At 42.8% G+C, this 23,471-nt stretch overlaps 1 protein-coding gene across 2 annotated transcripts; it reads left to right on the top strand.

Annotated features, from left to right (window-relative positions):
* The first annotated feature begins 6,879 nt into the window (after positions 1 to 6,879).
* Positions 6,880 to 16,566, top strand: TYSND1 (trypsin like peroxisomal matrix peptidase 1). 2 transcript variants are annotated; one of them, XM_054982152.1, is made up of 4 exons: positions 6,880 to 8,284; positions 9,259 to 9,389; positions 14,727 to 14,912; positions 15,637 to 16,566. In XM_054982152.1, exons 1-4 carry the CDS (start codon positions 7,122 to 7,124, stop codon positions 15,852 to 15,854), a joined length of 1,698 nt encoding a protein of 565 aa, XP_054838127.1. In that variant the 5' UTR covers positions 6,880 to 7,121; the 3' UTR covers positions 15,855 to 16,566. The 2 variants fall into 2 exon arrangements, with proteins under 2 accessions (XP_054838127.1, XP_054838128.1); XM_054982153.1 differs by lacking the exon at positions 14,727 to 14,912.
* Positions 16,567 to 23,471: the final 6,905 nt, after the last annotated feature.

Below are 23,471 nucleotides of genomic sequence, written 5' to 3'. Positions count from 1 at the left end.
TAGAGGGCTTCCACTTCTAGAATGTTAATCATTTCGTATCTGTTATGTCTTCTTCACTAAAATGGCAGCATAGAGCATTGGTGAAGTTTGTGTTCTTTTAAACCTGTCTGTAAAGCCTTTGGGTTTTCTATAGAAGGATTGTCACTCATCTACCTGTGACTCTAACTTAGGCCAAAGTGCCAATGGGTTTGGTGCCAAGGAGGTTTTTGAGAACCACCCAAAACTATAACAATCCAGCAAATACTCTTTGACTTCATTGATCAGACATAAATAATTCTGTCTCCAGTATTGAGCACCTAGAGTTCTCCTACTTGTCTGTTACATTCAAGAAATGCAAATGGATGGTTCCTCTTAAATGAAGATGAGACTTGCTAACCCTTATCAGAAATGGCACGTTCTGGCTCCACGCTTAAAAAAAGAAGTGCTGGTAAGCAGAGTCATAAGACTGGTGCCTGGTCAAAGCACAGTCTTCTGTGAAGGTGGTACTCCCAGCCACTGGAGAAAGGGATTGTGACTGGCTCTGCCCTGTTTTCCCCTCTGCCTGATGTGTACAGTCAATAGACAAGTCTTAACACCTCAATGTATGGATATAAAGTTTAATATATACTTTAGAAATTGGACTACAGATTGGAAAGTCAAGAGAACATCATTCTGTTAGCAAAATGTTTTAACTTCCCATTTCTGGAAACGTGAAACATGTTTGCAGAGAGAGGTTTGTCTGTATCCAAAACATTTTAATAAAGTTTTTTTTTAAAAAAAAAACCACTTTTACACTCAATTGACTGAATCTGGTCATAGCAGCTAGTTAGACATTGTAAGGCGGGGGTTATTTCAGCACAATAGCATTCTCAGTTTTTTAAATGACTGAAAGTAAAGCCTTCCAGATCTACCCGTGAAATTCTGTGTCTCTGAAATGCTAGGTAAAATCCCCGTTCAGGATTATTTTTCAGCATTTCCTTTTGCTCTGTGTTGTTACGAATGGTCTGTAAAGTAAAAAGGTGTACAAATCTCAAGTCTCTAACAATGTTGTCTTAAACATAATTACAGTGGCCTAAATCTATTGAATGGGTTTAGAAGGGTTTAACTCTGTTTAGGGTTAAACCCTAACTCTATACACACTTCCTTGGGAGTAAACCCCCTTGAACTCCATGTATGTTTCATTATCTCTAATTTATTTTCGTTTGAGCTCTTTTAAAAAATTGCCCTTTTTCATAATGGGAGTTAATATACTCTTGCTCAGCACTATGAGAATGTAAATTTAGCATAAAACTAATATTTAATACTTTTGTGAGCCGTTTGGCTTTAATAGAGTCATCTTATTCACTGGCACAACACAGAAGTCTTCTGGAGGGGCTAGCAAGTGTTGCTAAGTGTCTGCCTCAAATGGCCATTTGTCTATATTACAAAACTCGTTCAACTCACGGTTGCAGATTACTGATATGTATTCCCTTTTCCAATATATGAAGTGTTCTGTGTAAAAACCCTACATGAAGCTTCAAGCTTGTTTTTCAGTTGCACATGTTTAATTTGAAGAGAGGTATCTTTCCTTTTGGCCTCTTCCTGACCAATAGGACGTATAGAATATGGGTCATTACTTTAAGTGGGCGGGCTGTGGGTCAGCAACAAACACATTTTGCATGCAGAAGGTCCCAGTTTCAAAGGATCAGGTAGCAGGTGGTGTAGAAGCCCTGGAGAGCAATTAATAGAGTTGACAATACTGACCTTGATAGATCAGGAGTCTTGTTCAGTGCAAGGCAGCAGCATGGGTTCACAGATTCATCACCATGACTCAGTTTATTTTGACAACAGACCATAGACAAGTTAGATCACTCAAACTCCATTAAATAATAACTGCTTATATACCGCTCTTCTCAACAGATTAGTGCCACACCCAGAGCAGTGAACAAGTTAGTGTTGTTATTCCCACAAATACAACTGGGGAGCCGGGGCTGAGAGGAGTGGCTTACCCAAGGCCACCTGAGCTCATGGCAGTGGGATTCGAATTGCAGCTGAACCACTTAACCATTGTGTGCGGACTGGGACCAGCTTATCTATGGGACCGTCTCTCCCCATATATTCCCCCAGAGGACACTCTGATTACGGAACAAACCGCTGTTGGTGGTCCCTGGCCCCAAGGAGGCCCACCTAGCCTCAACTAGAGCCAGGGCCTTTTCAGTCCTGGCTCCCACCTGGTGGAACGCTCTGCTGAAATCGGCCTGGCAGGACCTACTATCTTTTTGCTCGGCCTGAAAGACGAGAGTTGTTCCGTCAGGCATATGGCTGAGGCTGGGCCTCCATCGGCCTGGAAAAAAGGGGTGTATCAATCTTAACCCTCCCTGTGAAGGCTGTCCACCATCCTGTTTTAAATGTGTTTTTAATTAAGTTGAATTTTTAATTGTATTTTTAATATGTTGTTATCTGCCCTGAGCCCACTCACAAGGAGGGCAGAATACAAATTAGAAATAAATACAGCGGAGCAGTGCTTCCTCAAATATTCTGAAATCAGCTTCCCTTTCTGAACTTCATTTATCTTGTTTCAAGTAACCCAGTGTACAGATGCATAGCAATCTCCTGTGAGAGTCTGCAGCTATGCCTAGTAATTTGTGGATGTGAGGCAAGGGCTAAATTAACAATGCATCTCTTTTACAGGGATCTTCAGCTGCTCATTCGCACAGTTCAGGAGGGAGCAAGAAATGAATGACTGGCCAAATGATGCCAGAGCAGATTGGCATGGTATACTCAGTTATTGTATTCAGGGGTCATTTTGTAGAAAAAGAGATGGAGGAACTCATTAGCATATGCCACACCCCTTGACATCACCAGAAATGTATTAGCATAACTGGTTTGCATATGCCACACCCCCTGACATCACCTATCCAGGCTGTTTTGGACCCTATCCTGGCCATTCAGGGCCGAAATTGGGCCCAAAAAGTGGCCCAAAATGGTCAGGATCAGGCTACTGCTGAGCGGGAGAGTGATCCACTGATGTGAGAATTTTTGGTGGGGTGTGTGTGTGTCCCGGCTCCCCCCCTGGCAGCCCCTCGGTTCTTTCTGTCTGAGGCTGGCTTCCCTTGGTTCGTTATGGCTTCTGAGACTACTCACTAAGGTCCCCTGGGGAGTGTGAATCAAGAGTAACGTACCTCCCCTGTTCTCTCTCCGTACGCCGCTCTAACACAGTGACGTGGGCAAACAATATTCCACAGCAAAGTTCTTAACTATCCTCAAGGTTTATTTTGAGAAAAAAGTAAAACAGTGGAATGTTACATACAGTTCAGAGTTCCGATGGTATTTAGTCAAACTGCCCGTACAGATTTCAGGTGCTGGGCAGGATAGGCAATGGTTACAGAAAGTACAGTGATAGAGTCTTAACCTATGAACCTTATAACAAAAGAAGAGAAATCTATCTTAACAGAATATCACAGTCCTAAAAGCAAACCCCTATATAAAACTTAACAGCTAAAAGAAACCTAAGATCTTAATTCTTAACTATAACTTACACTTTATACTAAGTCCTTAACACAGAAAAATTCTAATACTTTACTCCAAAAGCTAGCTTAAAAATTCCCCCATCAGGTACCTAAGTTCCCCTTCTGGAAAGCCCCTCTGGACCAACTTGGATCTCTTGTGGGCTTCCCAGAGACCACATGTTGACAGACACAAACGCGTGTGTCTTCCCAAGAAGTGGCAAGGGACTAGCTGCTGGGCTAGTCTTTTTATAGAAAAATCCTCAGTGTTCTGATTGGTGGGTAGCTGGCTTACACGTTAATTGGTTGTTGCTACCCTAGTGCAGGTGTCACTCTAACTTTCCTGAATCTCTATTGGTCAGTAACACTTCTGACCAGGTGACTCTGGCTAGCCAATGAAATCAGTTCTGAAATTCCTCAGGTGTACTTGTCCTTGAGGGCTAAAAGTGGCACTTGGAACTTTTCCCAGTAACAATTGGAATGCAGTTGTCAGCAATTTACCTATAATGAAAATAACTACCTTTCTCTGCCTAGCAAGAAGGGAGGGGGAAAGAGTGAACTTTCACCTAGATATTACAGTGCAGGTTTTTCTCTATATTAGACTTATACGTCAAAACCAGATTTCTTTCTTAATTTTAATACTCTTTAATTAATTATACTTAATTTATGCTTAGGGCAATCTGCTGCAAACTTCTGCCAGCTCTCCCTTAGGTTTTTAGAGCTCATGAACCTAAAGTAAGAACTTTGGGAAGTTGCTTTACTCCTTAAAGTTAAATTTGATTATGGGGTTTGGGTTCAAAACAAGCCAAACTTCTAAAAATTCTTTCCACATCCACCACCCGTCAGAGACCTGATCCGGGCCGTTTCAGCCCCAATCCAGGCTGAAACAGGCCCAAAATGGCCAAGAGGCAGGTGGGTGGGGCCAACTGACGTGACCTCTTTGGGGAACTATCAGAACTGTGTTCCTGCGCGTTCCCCCTCAAAATGAGCTCTGATTGTATTATATACAGCCAGTTTGGTGTAGTGGTTAAGAGTGTGAGACTCTAATCTGGAGAGCCAGGTTTGATACCCCACTCCTCTGCTTGAAGCCTTGGGTGAGTCACAGCTTCTAGGAGCAATCTCAGCCACACCCACCTCACAGGGTGTTTTGTTGTGGGGATAATAATGACATTGTAAACCACTCTGAGTGGGTATTAAGTTGTCCTGAAGGGCGGTATATAAATTGAATGTGGTTGTTGTTGTTGTTATCCCACTTTACTGTAGAGTCAACAGCAAAACCTGCAAGGGATAGATTTCCTGCAAAGGAACATCTGTGCTACTCCCTTTAACAGACAGTGACTGTGAGCATAGCTAGGAATTTCTCTTTCTTCAAGCCTTGCTTCATTGTGTATTGCAATATTAATGCAAAATGGAAAACAGAAGTCTTGCATTTCAAATGAGATGTGACTTTTTGTACTACAGGGTTTGTCCTTTGTGGATTCCTATGTTCTTAATGTGTCTGATTTCAGAAGAAATATATCCTAGCCTCTCTACTTGTGGAAATGTGGTAAGGAGTTGTTCTACTGAGCTATTTCAGAGCACTGATATCACACCCATGTGGAAATGAAGCATCTCTTGCTCAAGATTATTTATGAGCTGCTGCTTTTCTCCTTAGAGATAGGAAGAATTGTTCCTTTCATCTTGTCTAATATGCGACATAGCCTTTGAAAGTACCAGCTAGTTCAAATCAAGGCTGCGTGGTTATAGGGGGCTGACTGAAGAAATTCATATTATACCAGTGCTATAAGAATTTTGCTACTGGTCAATTGGTTCCTTGGCAGAATTTCAAGTGTTCTTCCACAAACATCCCTCCAGTGATAACCTACTATGTAAACCTTGCCAAGTACTTAGATAATCTCAGGTCCTGTTCATAAGCTAGGGCTTGTGCAGGGCCTACTCAGTGTTGGCCCCCATTCTTTAAACTTCCTGGCTCACTCTCTACCTTTTAAACGGCTGGTGAAACCATTTTTTAATCATAAGTGTCTTTCTAAGCTGTTTGGAGTAACTGATTTCAGGCTAAATGCTGAGTATAAGTTAAATAATACCCCAAGTACATCTCTAAATAAGCTGTACTAACATTTAATGATTTTTATCTTCTCATGCACACTTTTAAAGGTTTTCTTTAAAAGATTTCTTACAATGATGAAGCGGGGTTTCCAAGACCTAGTAGTTTCAAAGATAATTTTCTCTTAAAATGGAAAACCCGTTACCGGTTTAATTTTTTTAGTGTTACTTTCTCTCAGTAAACTGTTTCCTGTTAAAAGATAGAATATGTGTATGTTGTATGCTATCAGGTTGTTTCCAAATTATGGCAGCCATATGAATTAAACTACAAAATGTTAACAGCCTTAGTCAGTCTTGCAAACTGAAGAACGTGGCTTCCTTTATTGAGTCAATCGATCTCATGTTGGATCTTTCTCTTTTCCTACTGCCGTCTACTTTTACTAGAAAAAAAGCGGGGGGAGGCAGTTTCTGCTTCTGCTAGCATTTACTTTTACTAGCATTGTCTTTTCCAGTGAGTCTTATCTTTTCATGATATGACCAAAGTATGATAGACTCAGTTTCATAAGTTTATGTGCTAGGGAGAATTCGGGCTTGACATAACCGCTGCGGGTGCTTAGGTCAAATACTCTCTGCATATGCTCAAAGGAAGAGTTTCCCTCTTGTATTGTAGGACACATTTACAATGTAAAGTGAACAATGCTCTCAAACTGCCTTGACTGTTGGGACTATGCCCAAAGAAATCAACTTAACATTGTTAAGAATTCATCGTTCCTTTTGTGGAGCCTCTGGGTTATGGGGCAAAAAGCCTCTGGTGGTCAGATACTGTGGACACTCAAGTGTCCTCCTGTGTGGTCTTATATTCAAGTGTAGTCTGTCCACAATGGGAGAACAAGTGTAAGAGCTTTCACTTGATCCTACTTATGTAAGATGAACTCACAGGATGCTCGGCTAGCTGGATCGTAGATCAGGTCCAGCAGGGTTACTCTTAGATTCGTAACCCATACTTCCCAAGGTCGATGGGGATCCCTGGCTGCTCAAGAGGTTTACATTTTCCAGCATGCATCCCGTCACTCGGTCTAGAATCCTCCTCTCCCTGGCTAAAGCGGATATTGAGAACGAACCCCTCTCTGGCGTGTCTTAAGGTCTTCCAGCCAGCAATCCGAGCTCTTTCCTGCCTTTTTAACCAACTCCTTATTCGCATAAAAGTATCTCAAATGAGCCAATCAGAGAGGACGTCCGTAGTATGAGCCGACGCAGCCAATGGCAGCCTCCTGTAAACCGATCAGCCAATAAAAACGCGATCTTCTCCACCATCTGATTGCGCTCGTTCCAGCTGCGTGCCCTTGTTGGTGTTTCGCAATCCGGTCTCGTGGGCGAAGCGAAAGCGGCGGTGCGTTTAGCAGCGGGGCGAGGCTGCAACCGAGTTGCTCCCGCGATTGGAGTCTAGCGCGAATGGGCAAGCCGGGGGGCCCTTCCCGCGTGCTTAGCTGGCGCCCCTCCCCTGCGCGACTCCCAAGCCGCCTCCTCGGCCAAGGCGCGCCCCTCTCCTGACCTGCTCTTTCCCGCGGCTTCTCTTCTGCTCCGCGTTGAAGCGAGTTCTTCCCCGGTCGCTCCATGGCCGAGGCTCCGCCATTGGCCGGCGGGAAGGCGGGCTGCGTGATCAGCGTTTCTCACTCGCGTGTCGCCAGCGAGGCTTCCGGCTCTCCGCCGGAGGGACCCTGGAGTGCCAGCGGCGTTGTGGTGTCGCAGAGCCCAGGCGTCGTCCTCTGTCACGGGTCGGTCTTCTCCCGTTTCCTTCTGGCGTCCGAGCTTCGCGACTGGTCGAAGTGCGGCGTCCTGCTGGCTGACAGCTTCTCTACAGACCTCGAGATCCAGGTGCTCAGGCCAAGCGAATGCAGCAGCAAAACCAGGTTGAGTCGGCTGGAGGGGGACTGGCGGGCCAACGTCCCAGCGTTGAGGTTCAACCCCCTCTCCTGTGGCCTTGAGGCACAAAGTGGCCTGGAGTGCCACAAGGCCGAACTCCTGATGATGGTGCCCTGTCAGCCCTTCCAGGCTGCTTTCTCCAGAGTCTTTGGTGCATCTGAGCAGTGGCACTTTGAGAATGAGGTCGGGGAAGAGTGCAGTCCCCTTGCCGATGAGTTGTGTCTCCTGCACTGGTTTGCCTTGTTGAGAATCCAGGACTGTGACTTCCATGGAGCAGGCTCAGTGAGCTGTATGCCAGCCACATTTCTGAGAAAGGGGGACCCGCTCTTTGCTTGTGGCTCCCCCTTTGGATCCTTTTGTCCAGATATTTTCATGAACACCCTTAGCAAAGGGATTGTGAGTAACGTGGCTGGTGAAGGCAATGCCCTGATCCTGACTGATGCGCGCTGCTTGCCTGGCACTGAAGGTGGGGGCATCTTTGCGGTCTCTGGGGTTGGTCCCCAGCTTGTTGGGATAATTGTTGCTCCACTTTGCTGGAAATCCAACGAGTGGGTTGGCCTCACTCTGGTTTGTGCCGTTGAGCCCATCCTGGACAGTATCAAGAGGGTCCTCTTGGAGCATCACTGGTTGCTGAAGACTTGGTTACACCCCCTGCAACTTGTGGCTAAGTCGCAGAAGATAACAGTAGCCAAAGATGGGCCTCTCCAGAAGATGCTGGCTGCTGTTGTTCTGGTGGAGTGCGGACTGAATTGGGGGTCTGGGGTGATGGTGAGCCCAAGGGTTGTGTTGACTTGTCGCCATGTGGTCAGTAGCACACCGAGTGTCTGTGTGAGGCTGCAACCCAACCCTGAACAGTAAGTCTGGATTCTCTTATTTACGGTGAGATTCTTAATCCACATTGTCTTTTACAGGGCCTGGAACTGGAGGCCTGAGCTGGGCCAGTCAAAATGTAAAGCTGTGAATCCTGTTGGAATATTCAAAATTGGTTTGGATGTTCCTCACACGTGGATCTTCTTGGATGATTAGATGAGATGCCAGAGTCCCCATGTTACCACTGGAACTGGACAAATAAATGGCACAGAGATAATAAAACATTGAGTTTACATAAAGAACATAGAAATTAGAATTTCTGAACTCTTGAGAAGCTTGTTTAGAGCCAAAATTGCTTTCTGGTTAACTTTCTAGTTGCATAGCTATTGTTGAACTTAATTTGAAGAAATGTATTTTAAAAAACATGGGGAATAGGTGCTACTTTACATGTCATAGTTTTGTAGATATATGTAGAATGCTTTTCTTGTATCTATAAAAACTGAGATGTGCTCCCATAGCAGACTTGCGTTGGGAAGCCTTGTCTAGCCATGGCATCCGATTTTGGTCTTCAAGGTTAAGTTCTCATGTGCTTCTGCAGGTTGGCTGAAATCAGTGGGCCTTGCTCTGAAGGAAATACACCTGGCCTCTGTCTGTAATTGGTCTTCTGGGGTCCACTGTAAACATGGCATTGCTCTGGGCAGAGTCCGTTCACTTCAGAGTTATAGGAGTTCTTCTTTGTGGGTTGTACCCTTTGTGTCTCTTAGCATTGCAAAAGTATTCTACAGTTGGAAACCACCCACAGTAAAAGAGGGTGTGTGTGGCTCTGACCGATACCTCTTTATTTGGTTCCCTCCCACATTTTGAGGGGTACGGCAGGCTGCGGTGGGAGAGGTGAGGCAGGGAAACACGTTTCTATAAAGTGCTGCTTCACTTGAAATAGCCAGGATCCACCCCAGTGCATGTTGTTCGAAATGTCTGTAGCTGTGCACTCTAACAGCTTGCTTCTGTTTGCTCCTAGGATATTGGTGGCTAAAGGGAAAGTGGTGTTTGCTACACAAGATTCTTCTCCCTATGACGTTGCACTGGTGGAGCTGGATGAAAGTTTATCTACATTTGTAGAGCCTGTCCTAGCATCCACGTTTTATAAAGGTAGGTGGTAGTTGATCTAGAGATGTAAGATTTCCTGGAAACTTTGAAGCCATGAGCAAAACTGTTCCTCTTCAGTGTTTCATTTGGTGGGTGAATTTTGAGAAAAGTTGAAAATGCAATTTTTAAACTTCTCATGAAACCTTAAACCTATTTCGTTGCTTTAACAACAGAAAGTACATCATTTATAACTGAGCATATACAGTTGTCTTAATTGGCACATTTATGGAATGCAAAAGTATAAACATCTCAGTTTCCTAAAAGCAAAAGAGCAAATAACACCCAATAGTAAAACAAGAGAGCTGCAAATTAGTTGTCACAAGCTGGGGATGAACACCAGCGCTCCCTTTGGGGAATTAATTTGCTTGAAGCTGGGCCAAACAGTTTGCCATTTTGAAGTCCTGGACGATTGCTGTATCTCATGCTCAGCATGGTGTGCTTCAGATAATTCTTTTGCTATTTTTGGAAGAACCTGCTGGTAGCACACATGAGTGGAGGGAAAGGCTGGAGTGCCTCCTGTCTCTTTTTTGAAGGTACGCTGAGAAAAGAGGATGGCAGAGGCAAGGTCACTCTGCAGGGCAGAAGACTTTTTTTAGCATAGGCAGAGCCGTCTTCCTATCGCATGACTGAGATACCCTGTAACCTCCTGCCATGCCATTGCGGCATAGCAGAATGTGTGCTGCCCCCCTGGGGTTAACGCTGGGTCCTGGATCTTGAAATTAGTGGACTGTCAGTTATACTCTGTCCTTTTTTTTAATTTTATTGGTGAGTACATAGTTAATACATACACTCCCCATCATACCTAATTTATTTCAACCCCCACCCTTTCCCTCCCCCCTCCTTGTAGACTTCCAACAGCTTTCCAACCCTTAACCTATCTTATTACTTAACTTATTTTCAATTATATTCTTCTAAATCATATATGTATTATATCTCTTACTCTAAGCATATTCAAATTCTCTTATATATACTATATCAAATCCACTAATATATCCATTCTCTACATCACTATTTAAACTGTATATTTTTGAAAAAATCTCCTTAATAGTAATACTAGCTTAGGTTAATTAATAACTAAATTTTCCCATTAATGGTAAAGTTACTTTTCTATTTAAAACATCACAAATTAATAGTTCTCAAACTGCCACAGTCCTTCTTTCACATCCCATTTTTTTTCTAAATATTGTTTCAATTTCCCCCAATCTGCAATATATTCTCCTGGATCAAGATCTTTGAGTTTTCTTGTCATTTTGTCCATCTCAGCCATGTACAGCAATTTGTAAATCCAATCTTCTGTAGTTGGTATTTCTTGTACTTTCCATTTCTGCGCATATAAAAGTCTTGCTGCTGTAATCATGTAAAATAACAATGTTCTGTACTGCACTGGAACATCTTCCATTCCCAAATTCAGTAGCAGCAATTCTGGGTTCTTATTTATTTGGGTTTGCAAAACCTCATTAATTACTTTAATTATATCTCCCCAGTATTGCTTAGCTACCTCACAAGTCCACCACATATGGTATAATGATCCTTCATGCTTTTTACATTTCCAGCATCTGTCTGACATATTAGTATTTCCTCGCGCAATTTTCTTTGGTGTTAGATACCACCTGTACATCATTTTATATACATTCTCTTTAATATTTGTACAAATTGAAATCTTCAGTGTATTTTTCCACAAATGCTCCCAAGCTTCCATTGTTATTTCTTTATGAAAATTTATTGCCCATTTCACCATCTGGACTTTAACTGTTTCATCTTCTGTGTGCCATTTTAGAAGTATTTTTTAAATTTTCGAGATTTCTTTTTTACCGTCTTGTAAAATCACTTCTTCTAGTTCCGAATTTTCCAATCTTATTCCTCCTTTTGAGCAGTCCGAGTTGTAAAGATCTCAGATTTGCCTATATTGAAACCATCCATAACGGGGAGATAACTCTTCTTCCGTTTTTATTTTTAACATTTTATGTTCCATTAATGTTATCTCTTTATAAGTTAAACATTGTTGTTCATTATAAACAGCTCTCGGATCTATTACTTCATATGGTACCACCCATGAGGGGATACCATCTTTCATATAGTCCTTATATTTCTTCCAGATTGTGAAAAGGCTTCTTCTAATATAATGATGCAAAAACATAGAGTCCGCTTTTACTTTATCGTACCACAAATAGGCATGCCATCCAAACAGTTTTTTATATCCCTCCAGAGCCAGCAGTTTACGGTCTTTTAACGTTATCCAATCTTTTAGCCATACCAAACATATTGCTTCATAGTATAATCTTATATTTGGCAGTTGCAGTCCACCTCTTTCTTTCGAATCTTGTAATACTTTCATTTTCACACGGGGTTTCTTGCCTGCCCACACAAAGTCTGAGATTTTCCTTTGCAATTTATCAAATTGTTTGAAGTCTCGGATAATTGGGATTGTTTGCAACAAAAACATCACACATGGTAACACATTCATCTTAGTTATACTCTGTCCTCATGGACCAATACTTCTGAATAAATTGATCACAGGTATGGGAGCCACTGTGCCGTGCATCCCGTTTTCCCAGCTGTAACCCATTTTGCCTCATTCTATATAATTAAGTAGAAGAGAAATCCTTTTCCTGAGAGCCAGAAAGTGGAATGCCCTTCCTCTGTTACCACATAGAGGAAGATGGGGGAGAATTCTTTGAAGACATGTTTGCACATCTGCCTTTCTCCAAACCATCAGCATTCTCTTAAGGAGAGTCACAGGAGACTGTACAGGTTCTTTTTATTTCGCTTACATTCTGCTTTTCTGCAGTAGACTTGGAAGGGTTGAGTGCTTGTGGCTTTTAGGCAGTCTCCCAGCTAAGAACTGCCCAGGCCTAGACTTGCTCAGATTCTGCAAGACTACTGCGTCATAAACCCCCACCCCAATGTGCTGAGACCTGTGTAAGTTGGAATGCTGCTGTCCTGTTGCTCTGTCTGCTGATCTTGTGAAATTGCTGCTTCCAGAGGATACAAGACCACACGATTCTTACCAAAGAGCATGTGGAACACTCACCCTTGCTCCTGGGATGAATGAGGGTGGTCTTGTGCAGGTGAATTTCCTGAATGCAGCTTAATTGACAAACTATTTCAACTAAGCCAAGTTGGACGTGAATCCTCCTATTTCCCACTGATTTGCTGATAAGGCTGGGTGCCAGCCATACAGCTGATTGCCCTGTGTGTTAGCAGAAGCGGTCTTTTCATTGGACATGTAGGAATTTTCACTGGGAGGGAAAAACATGAATGTGAACCAGCTGCCAGATATATGCCACCGTCACAGCTGTCAGGTGTCTGCCTGGATAGCTAGCTCCATGGTAATGTCTCCCCTTAGCGTTTGCAGTTGTGCGACTGCTCATGGGAATCTGATGGCAGCTTTGGAGCTAGCTTGCATAATCAGGAAGAAAATCAAAGTTCCAGTTCTGAAACTCTAGACTATTCCCTCTGAAACCATCACAATGGGACCAACTGAACTGAAATTGGTCCGTTTTGTCCTGGACCGACCTGCACACTGGACTGCAGTCAGGTGAAACCCCAACTGCGTTCCTCAGATCCATTGCAAAGTACCCTCTGGAGGGAGAGGGGGGGAGCTTGTCCCTCCTGCTAGGTATTCGCCTTCAAGCTTCCTCTGCTGCTTTCACCCCCTTGCCAGTGTTCCAGATCTGAGCTTAACTTTCAGATAAGCAAACAAAATATTAGGAGTTTCATGCTTGGAGGTCCCAGTGTTTGTTTTTTTTAATTCAATTGCCAAGCAGATAGGGGGTGTTCTTGGTTGGAATTGTGGGGCAGGGAAGAAGTTAAGCCTGCCCCTTACCATTTCCCGTATCTAGAATAGCTCTGGGGATCTGCTGTGTTGCCTTGCTGGTGATCATATTTGCCTTATTGGGGCAGACATAGTGACTCCCTTGGGCTGTGTTCGATTCGAAAAATAGTATGGTGGAAGGGCGGGCAGGGAAGAGGTTTAAACCATCCTGCCCTTATGTTATAATGCCAGTCTGAATTGGGGAGGGGATGTTAGCAGTCTGGCCCATCTGCACCCCGAGAGGGCATTTTATGGAAGAAATACCATAAACCTTTTCCATGCATAAGTCCAAGGCACTACCTGTCCCAAGGCAGAGTGGATGCCAGCTGGCCTGGAGACTGGAAAGTTAACAGGTGAGTGGCTGACCGATTACCCCTCCTCACCCTGGAGAGAGACAGAGATAATGAGGCTTCCTGAGAAAACTTCCTGTATAATCTTGTCAACTCCTTCCTTTACCTCCCCTCACCCATTTACCCGAATCAAGGCTATTCTGTAAGCCTGATTACTTTCCATCCAGTACTTACCAAGTCATCAAGCAATATTTTCATCTGTAGATCATCCGAGATAGTCATATCAAACCTTTCCCAACTTATTATAATACTTCCGGACAAACAATTAAGTTACTGTTTTTGATAGCAAGATATCAGCATTGCCCCAGGGAACATTTTGCCCAATAACTGGGCTTCCCAACCGCGTGCGTGTGTACATCTTTGGATCTGAACACATGCCCCCCCAAACTCATTTGGGCCTCTCCTCTTCCATGAAATGCTGGTCGTTTTGCAGCTCCTCCGTGGACCTCTTCCTCTTTGAGACTGGTAATTATCGCCCTTCTCCTGAAACTGCTTTCCCATTGCCTCCCTGTTTTTCCTAGGTAGTCTTGTATGCATACTCTGTCTGATTTTCTGTATGTTTGACTTTTATTTTCCTTCAATAAAAAACTTTCCGGTTGAACACCTGCCTGTTTATTTGAGAGTTCTCTGAGGAGCAATCCCCGTAGATATTGGTGCAGAATCCCAGTTACCTCCTCTCGCTGCCTCAATGCAAATTCCCCCAACTAATTAAGGAGGCTGCCTATTTGGGTAACAGGGTGAGAGGACCCCCAATGATTGACCTTGAAAAGGAGCTTCAGATGTGAATCTGCTAGTCTTGCCTTATGTGGCCCAAAGAGTCCCCACTTGGGGCAGAGGATCCAGTACCTGAAGAGGGTCTGTTTCAGAGCATTTTCATTACCAAGGGGGCTTTGGGTTAAGCAGCTGTGGATGATGGATGGTGGACTTTCGAGGCTGGTGACCTAAGTATCAGTTCCATTTCTGCTGCTTGCCATTATAACTTGTGTTCAGTGTGTTCTCTCACATGCACTGTCTCTCTTCAAATAAATGGCAAAAGAGACCGCACAGGCTGCTTCCTCTCTAGGGACCTCCTCTGCAGGTAGTCGACAGAAACTTCAGAATCCTTTTCCTTCCTCGTGTGTCATGCAAAGGAGTTCTTTGCATGACTTTAGCTGTTTGTATCTTTTCTTCGTTCAGGAGAAGATGTGAGTGTGGTTGGATTTGGTGCCTTCGGCCAGGCCTGTGGCCCATCAGTAACTTCGGGGATCTTGTCGGCAGTGATCACTGTGGAAGAGAAGCCCGTGATGCTCCAGGCGACCTGTGCTGTCCACAGTGGCTCAAGCGGAGGGGCTCTCTTTGCCACACACAGTGGGAAGCTTCTCGGTATACACCCACCTGCTCTTCTTCCACACCTTCCTGTGCAAGTGTAGAAATCAGTGCTGAATTAGAACTTGTTTGAAGAATTGCTGCTTTTATTTAAAGAAGGCAAGCTTTTTGTGCTTAGTGTGTAAAGTTTAAAAGTACACCAGCCATACCTGGCAAAATCATTGTGGTGGGGGGGGGGGGCGGTTAGCAGCGTTCCCTGGGGACAGGGATTCAGTCCACAGGTAGCACAGTATAAATATGCTATTTCCAAGAACTAGTTTAAAGAGATCAGGTTCTGTGTTTTAATACTAGTTATAGTGTTCAGTAATATGGAACCAAAAATCTGCCTGCCCGTTCATTCTTCCCACCCTTGGCAGGGGCAAAGTGGTTTTATTCAACTGGTCATCATATCACACAATGGTGATAAGTTGGTGGTTGTGTGTCTCAGTAACTTTTGGTGTGAAGGTAGTTAGTTCTTGATGGCAAGCTTCCTGGTGGTGGCTTTACCACTTGATAGCCACTTTGATCCTGAACGAATTAGCTCCAAGATGCAGCAGAAGATTTAGCATTTCCTTTTCTCTGAAAATGAAATCCCTCTACTCCATTTTGTGCAAATGTTCCTGGCATCTCTCTGTGGTCTCATAATTAGTATACAGCTGATGCCATTCTTTGCTGTGAGCTTCTTTTGTATCAGATTTTGAGAACAAGTGAAATATTTAAACTTGCTTTCCCCCAATTGTAGGTATTGTTGCCAGCAACACGAGGGATAACAGCATCGGAGCCACGTACCCACACCTGAATTTCAGCATCCCCATCACAGTCCTGCAGCCAGCTCTCTTGCAGTACTCCCGCAGTAGAGACCTGTGTGGCTTCCAGGAACTGGACAGGGTGGCTGACAGGGTTCAGGTGGTCTGGAGGCTCCAAAGAGGACCTGGGGAGGCACCACTCAGCAAGCTCTGAAGATCTTCCGCTTGGAGAAGAAAAGGAAGAGCTCCCATTTGTGGACAAGGAGCACCTATTGGGAACCATTCTGTATTACTGGGCAACCAACCATGTTTAGGGTTATACTTGAAATTTTTGAATAGTCTTCTAGAAAGGGTTTTCAAGGGGACGTGCCTTCCCTTGTTTTTGCGCTTATATCCCATCATTCCTCTATTTTACACACTTCCCACTCTATCCCTACACAGCCGATCAGAACACAGCCAATCAGAACATTTTCTATTCCCCTACCAGTGTTCCTTGTTCTTCTCATTCCTAGAACTGTCAGAGTCTCTTCTGTCTTTATAAAAAACCCACTTTTCCTACCAAACCTTTGCTTAAATCGTCTTACCTTTCCACTGAAACGAGGGCTTCATCTCTTGTTTTGTTTTTGTTTTTGAAATATAATAAATTTTATTGAAACATTTGTTGCAACTAATAGCTTACAAACAGTAAACATCATTACAAAACTGATTATAAGATCAGTATACACTACAGAGATATTCTTGTATTCTTATTAGTTGTCATAAATATAACCATGTGTTTACATTATTATACTATTAATTTAGTAGAAAGAGAGATATCCATTGTTTGTCATAACTTGTAAAATTTTTGATTTAGGTTGCAGATTATTCTCTTCTATGTATTCCAGAAATGGGAGCCATTTTTCAATAAAACCAGTATTTTCTATGAAGTGTTCTGCATTTTGTATGTCATTGCTTATTTTTTCTAATATGAAATGGTTCCAAACTTTAGAGAACCAGGACTCAATAGTTGGTAGTCTTTTTGATTTCCATACTGTCGCTATAGCACTCTTAGCTGCTATAAAGAATGAGGCAACAAGTTCCTTTCTGATTTTAGGGATGTGTACATTTTCCCACAGGTCTAAAAAGATCATTTTCGGGTCAAAGGGGATTTTATAATTAGTGATGTCTTTAATTTTCATTAGTATCTCCTCCCAAAATTGTCTAATTCCATTGCATTCCCACCAACAATGAGCAAAGGTTCCCTCTTCTCCACAGTTTTTCCAGCATTTTGGGGATGATCTAGCTGATATTTGTGCTAGCTTTTTGGGTGTCAGGTACCATCTGTGAATCACTTTAAATGTTTGTAGTTTAGTTACTATGATTTTTGAGGTGAATATTCTAGACGACCATATTTTCTTCCAATTCTCCGAGGATTGTTCAATTGCACAGTCTCTGCCCCAGCTAGATTGACAGCTTAATTTCTTGTTCACAGTGGTGTTTAGAAGTAAGTTATATAGTTTAGCTATCATTCCTTTTTTTTTATGTGAAGATGAGTTTAGAATTTGTTCAAATTCTGTTAAGGGTTCTTTCATGATGTTTCTTAGCTTTATTTTTTCTGCCATGTGTGAAAGTTGTAGGTACTTAAACCAATGTAGTGTCTGTTTCATTTTATTCTCTATATCCACTTTCTCTAGGAGACCCGATTTGGTGGCGATGTCAATTAATCTAGTCATTTTTGCTTGCTGTAAAGTTGTGATAAGTGATTGGTCCCAACCTGGCTTAAACCATTCTTGATTAATAAACGTAGAGAATCTAGATATTTTTGGAACGATTTTGGTCTTGATTTGGTCCCATGTCTTTAAGATAGATGGGATCAAGAAGCTTTTTTTGAAGTTTTGTGGCCTATTACTTGGTTTATTCCAAACCATATCTTTTATGTCACAGAGTTGTGAAGGAGGTTGTATGATCTTAACCCAATCTGGTTGAGGGGAGTTTGAGGTCATTTGCAAGAGGTTAACCAGTCTTGCTGCTGATTGATACAGATGTAAATCTGGGTAATTAAAACCACCATTTACTGATTTCCGTCTCATAGTGGTGAATGCGATTCTCGGATGCTTGTTTTGCCAAAGAAATTTATTAATTAGTATTTGCCATTGAGCTATTTGAGTTCTGTTAATAGTGAGAGGGAGTGCTCTGAACATAAAAAGAAATTTTGGTAATATAAATGCTTTTATTAAATGGAATCTGTCATACCACGTAAATGTTATCTTATTCCAATTGATAATATCTAGTTTAATTTGATTTATTAATTTGAGGTGATTCAATTTTATCAGATCTGTCAAGTTGGGGGTGATTTGAACTCCTAAGTAAGTAAGATGTGTTGGGGACCATTGGAAACTATATATTTTATTAATTTGTTGGATCATTTTGCTGTGGGTGTTAATGGCAAGATAGTAAGATTTTGTTTGGTTGATTAGTAGTCCTGATATTTCTCCAAATTTTATGAGTAAAGATGAAAGATAGGACAATGAGTGAAGTGGTTTGGTCAAATATAACATCATGTCGTCTGCAAACAAGCTAATTTTAAATTCTGTGGAGTCAACATGTATTCCTTTTATCTGGCTGTGTTCTCTAAGGGCAGTTGCAAGGGGTTCTAGGGCTATTGCAAATAAGAGAGGGGATAGGGGACAGCCTTGCCTTGTACCTCTTTTAATAAAGATATTTTCTGAGTTCATAGCATTTATTTTGATGTTTGCTATGGGTCGGTGGTATATTGCTCTTATTATATTCAAAAAATTTTCTCCAAATTGCATATGTCTCAATGTTTTAAATAGGTATGATGTTTCTACCGAATCGAAGGCTTTTTTGACATCTAGCGATAAAAAGATGGCTTCCGTATTGTTTTGGTTGCAGTGGTCTATTAATCTCTTGTTTTTCAGTCTGTCTCTGCTGTTATCAGACATTGATGAAATATAGATTGTAAGGTTCTTCAGTCAGGGACCACCACCACCACCACCCCCGGGTTATATTTGTAAAGCTTTCTATGAATTGAAAATGCCAAACAACTCAGGCAGAGGGGGCCTAACTTACTAAGCTTCATAAGAGCCAAAGGCATTTCTCTCCCATTTTTAGCTAATGCCCTACCTTACGACAATTCTAAAATTATACTTATTGCTAATTCAGCCTTGTCACATCTTAAGACAAAATATCAATCTGTCATACAACAGATTTTTAAAATTAATGCCTTTGGATTATCGTTTCATCCATAAAATGCTGGCGAGAACAGGGTTTTTTTTCCGATTTGTATACTGCCCTGCAGGACAACTTAATGCCCACTCAGAGCGGTTTACAAAGTGTGTTGTTATTATTATCCCCACAACAATCACCCTGTGAGGTGGGTGGGGCTGAGAGAGCTCCGGAGAGCTGTGACTAACCCAAGGTCACCCAGCTGGCTTCAAGTGAAGGAGTGAGGAATCAAACCCGGTTCTCCAGATTAGAGTCCTGCCACTCTTAACCACTACACCAAACTGGAGAGTTGCCTCAATTCATGGAGCTTATGGTGTGGGGAAGAAACACGGTAGAATGTTGTTTGGATTTGCAATATTAAATTATGAAGGCTTGCAATAGTAAACTACTGAGGCGTGGTATCTAACTGAACCAGGTCAAACCCTGACTTTGTTCCTGGGTCTTTTGTCAGAGGGGAGGGAACGAGTGCTCCTTTTGCTGGTGTGCTTTAGTAGAAGCAGCACAACTGAGTCAATAACCCTGGCCACAAAAACATTGATCTAAACAGAAAGCCATCGTGGTATACTAATTACAGTGACCAGGATCTGGGAAGTTCAGCTTCAAGTCCGCCCTCTGCCATGGGAGCCTGCTGGGTAAGCCTAACCTGCCACGCTGGGAGGATAAAAAGAGGGGAGAAAGCTGTTTAACATTCTCACTAGCCAGAAAAGTGGGATTATAAACCTATGAATAAATCCTCTTCTGTACAACCACTCTCTGCAGCTGCCACCTCTGACACTTTCACCTTTATGTTCCTGAGTCTGCAACCCTATTCACACTTACTGGGGAGTAAGTGCCAATGAACCCAGTAGGATTTACTTCTAAGTCTGCATACCTGTTTCTAAGTCCAACATGCATAGGTTCAAGCTAACAGGATGGAGTCTTCTTCCTTCTTACTTGAGTAAGCCCTGTTGGAATCAAAGACCTGCTGAATAAATATGCCTGGCATCAGGCTGTGAGCATTTCCCCTCTTTGCAGTCTTGTCCTTTTGTCATTAGCAACAGCTGTAGATCCCCCATCTAGGAAAGGGAGGGGGGGTTGAGAGGAGCAGTCCACTGCTACTGATAGGATTTCTTAACTCAGGCCACCACATCCCTTCTCCACAGGCTTCCAACACTTTTTTTAAAAAGTGGAGATGGACTGTGAGATCCTGGCACGCTTCCTTTCTTCAGCCCCATAGCCAATCATGGGCCGCAGCCACCTGTGGAATAAACAGTGAGTGCGAGAGAAAGAGCTAGCTAACAGTTTCTGTGCAGAGGAAAATGACCCATCTTTGGGGGTTGGGGGGTGGGAAGGTAGAGACTTTCAGAGGAAAAAGTGTCTGATAGATGGCAAGAGCTGCAAAATGTGTTAGCCTACAAGCTGCATTTCACATCCAACATTTGGTTTTGAACTGCTGTTTGGCCGCCCTGAAAGGGTGGCTAATTTTTGCAGGTAGGTGCTTTATGTCTGGTATTGCCACCAGATGGCATCTGTGTTTCAAATAATGATCAGCGTCTACTGCCTTGGAATGGTGCTTCCTTCCTTGTTCAGTTTGTTTTCAAAAAACTAAGCTTTCAAGCAATGTGCCTTATGCTTTCTTGGTAAATTCAAAAAAGTGCCCCTACAGAGACTCTGGGATTTCAACAAAAAACTGTATTTGCATTTGCATTCTTTACATTTGTGGCCTGCCTTTTTGGCTCGCTGTGGGCTCTCAAGCTGGCCTTTCTTTCAGGGCAGTTTGGTTTCCCACGCTGACTCCAGAAAATCAGCTGCAAGGAAACACTAGAGCTAAATCCAGAGTGAGCCAGTAGATAGAAAGTATTTGAAGATCAGAGATCCCTAAATGGGGAGAGGAATTTTACAAGCCCTGCTGGTCTCTGACTCCCTGCTCCTCCAATGACACTGTTCAACAATGACACTGCCTCTTCCAATCTGTTCAAGTATATATAGAATACTTCAATAAAAGAACATATAAACAGACACAATCACCAAAAACACAGGAGGGCCAATACATTATTTCTTTATTTCCATGGGGTATGCTATCACCAGGTATGGTGGGCTTCTGTACCTCTGAGCAATTATATAGTGGTTAGCAACAGTAAACAATTGTAGCTCATCTCCGCTTGCTTTAAGGCATCTGCACCATCCATGCTGGAAGGAAACGCGTCTCCTTACGGTAGTCTCCTGCAATCTCCCTCAAAAGATAAAACAAGCTAGGAAGCCCTTCTAGTGCTGCTTGTAAGCCAGGACCAGTCCTGCCAGTGAAAGGAAATATCTAGTTCCTAAATGCACACACAGAGAGAAGGGCCGTATATCTATGGACAGCCTCTTTTGTGCCTGAACTTTATAATCCTGCTCCATATTACACTGGTACCCTGGGCCCATTTTCTTACCACTGCTGCTGGTAAAAAGATTTCTTTCTAGCCCCGTTCAACCATTGCCGTGTTGGTAAAACAACTGTGTGTGTGGAGTGAGTGTGCTGAGTGCAGTTCTCCCAATATATGTGGTTGCCATTTTGTGTGAACAGGGTAAAATGTGTATCAGCTCTGATACCTGCAAGCCCAGTTTTTACAGCAGCCCAGTTGTTTGTACATGCGGAGGCCAGAAAAATGTGCCTCTTTCCCTAATCGTACAAAATGGTGACTGTGCACGTCAGGAGGATCCCGGGAAGCCATGCTCTCTTCCATGATGCTGGAAAGCCAAAATTGTAATAGCCAAACAACTTCCAGCATTTGTCATGTGTCCAAGTCCATATTTCTGTCTGCTTAGTTTTCCTGAGAAGGTGAGGTGAAGGTCAAAATAAACTTCTTTGTCTTTGTTTCTGTCAATATTTGATAGAACCTACTAACCACTTCTTGAGGTGAACCCTAATAAGTGGTGATTTAGGAAGTGCTGGACTCCATTAAACAACGAGTGCATAGATGTGGTCGCCTTGGTACTTCCCTCCTCTAAGCCAAGGAATTCCTGGTTTCCAGCCGTTCCCTTGTTTGTTTCTGTCTTGGGTCAGAGGGGTCTCTCTATGCAAATTTAAATTCCACCCCACCCCAAAATATCAGTTATTTTTTAAAACATCACCTCCTAGCCACAACTAAACAGCAACTTTATAGTTTGAGCTCTCCCAGGCTTACTCTGTCTTTCTACGACTATTTTTTTAAAAAGCCCACACCAGCTGTATTCAGCATGTTTCTAAGTGCCTCAGTCCCTTCACTAACAACAAAGTATTTTCTTTTTTGTGTTAATGCACAGGAATAGCCCATGGGTACTCATGTAGCCTTTTTAAAAGGTATGAAAATGTAACTGCTGATCCATAGGGCACCACGCAAACATCTCTAAATTTCCCAGTGGACTGAAATTGACTAGACCTAAGTGTGATGTGGGTGAGTCAATTTCACTCCTCTGATTTTTGTCCTGTTTGGTCTGTCTGGTATCAAGCGGCTAGTGCTGAATCTGGCTTGTTATCAACATAGTGAAAAACGGAAATTTGTGCTCACTGCTGTATGCAATTATCTGTACACCGTCTATGGGATAGGACTGCAGCTAGGTAGCTGAGGTTGTAACAATGGTTTATTTCTGTCAGGGTCTAGTGCATTCATGCTGTTCTGCAGAGCCCACATATATATGCTGTGTTGCTGTTGCTCCCTATGCTTTGTTGGCCCCGTGTCACCTCTTCCATTCATTTGTGGTTCCACTGGCTGTAAACACATTTTTCATGTTGGTTGACAGAGCTTGCTTGAAACTTTGGCTTGCAGAAGCAAAGACAAATAGGGGACAATGTTGTAGAGTGCACAGGTTTGTGGTGCTAAAATGAGATGAGTCCTAGCGATGGGAGATGGCAAGGCCATAGCCATTTATCTCTCAGCCTTCCAACATTACCATGACAAACGACCAGGAAGAACTCAATAGCCTTAGAAGAAAATTAAGACCTCTTCATGCCATCTCCCAAGCAAGCCAATCTCCTGGTCCCTTGGGCCATAAATATCTCTGGTGGGAGCTCGTTTTTCTGTGTTGAAATGGTGTTTTTAAAATACTTTTTTTTAATGGGAGAGAACACCTGTGAAGTCCATATAGCTTCTAAGAGTGCATCTAAGGAGCTCGTTTGTTGCCTCTTCCACATAAAAAGGTGGAAATGCTGCCGCTAAATTTCTATTGTAGTGGGTGTGACCAGATTTGTAAATAAACATTTTATTACACTGCAAACTGGCGACTCATGAGGTACCGTGGGATGTACTAACAATTTGGAAATTCTTCCTCCTCCTAAGTTTTCTCCTTAAGGCTTCTATAAATTCTCAGGGGGTTGAGCAAGCTAGTTTCTCCCACATGCACAGACATCCCCCCCCAAAAACCCCACAGTCCACATTCTACCATTTCTGAGGCATATTTAGTCCTCATCAGGCTGTTATTTGAAGGGAGATGGTTTTGATTTTTTCACAAAGTTATGTGTTTCTGCTTATGTGAGGAGGCCCATGAGCATGTAAAGATCCCTGCTTTCACTATAGGTCATGATTGGCATCGAGCACAGTCCTCACCAGGGTCTTGACAGGTTTTTCTTTTTGTTAATTTACAACAGCATTTTTGCATGCCCAGGGAG

This window comes from Eublepharis macularius, chromosome 6, assembly GCF_028583425.1.
Source record: "Eublepharis macularius isolate TG4126 chromosome 6, MPM_Emac_v1.0, whole genome shotgun sequence".
NCBI lineage: Eukaryota > Metazoa > Chordata > Lepidosauria > Squamata > Eublepharidae > Eublepharis > Eublepharis macularius.
Note: the sequence above shows the minus strand (reverse complement) of the source record. Positions and strands in the feature narration are given on the sequence as shown.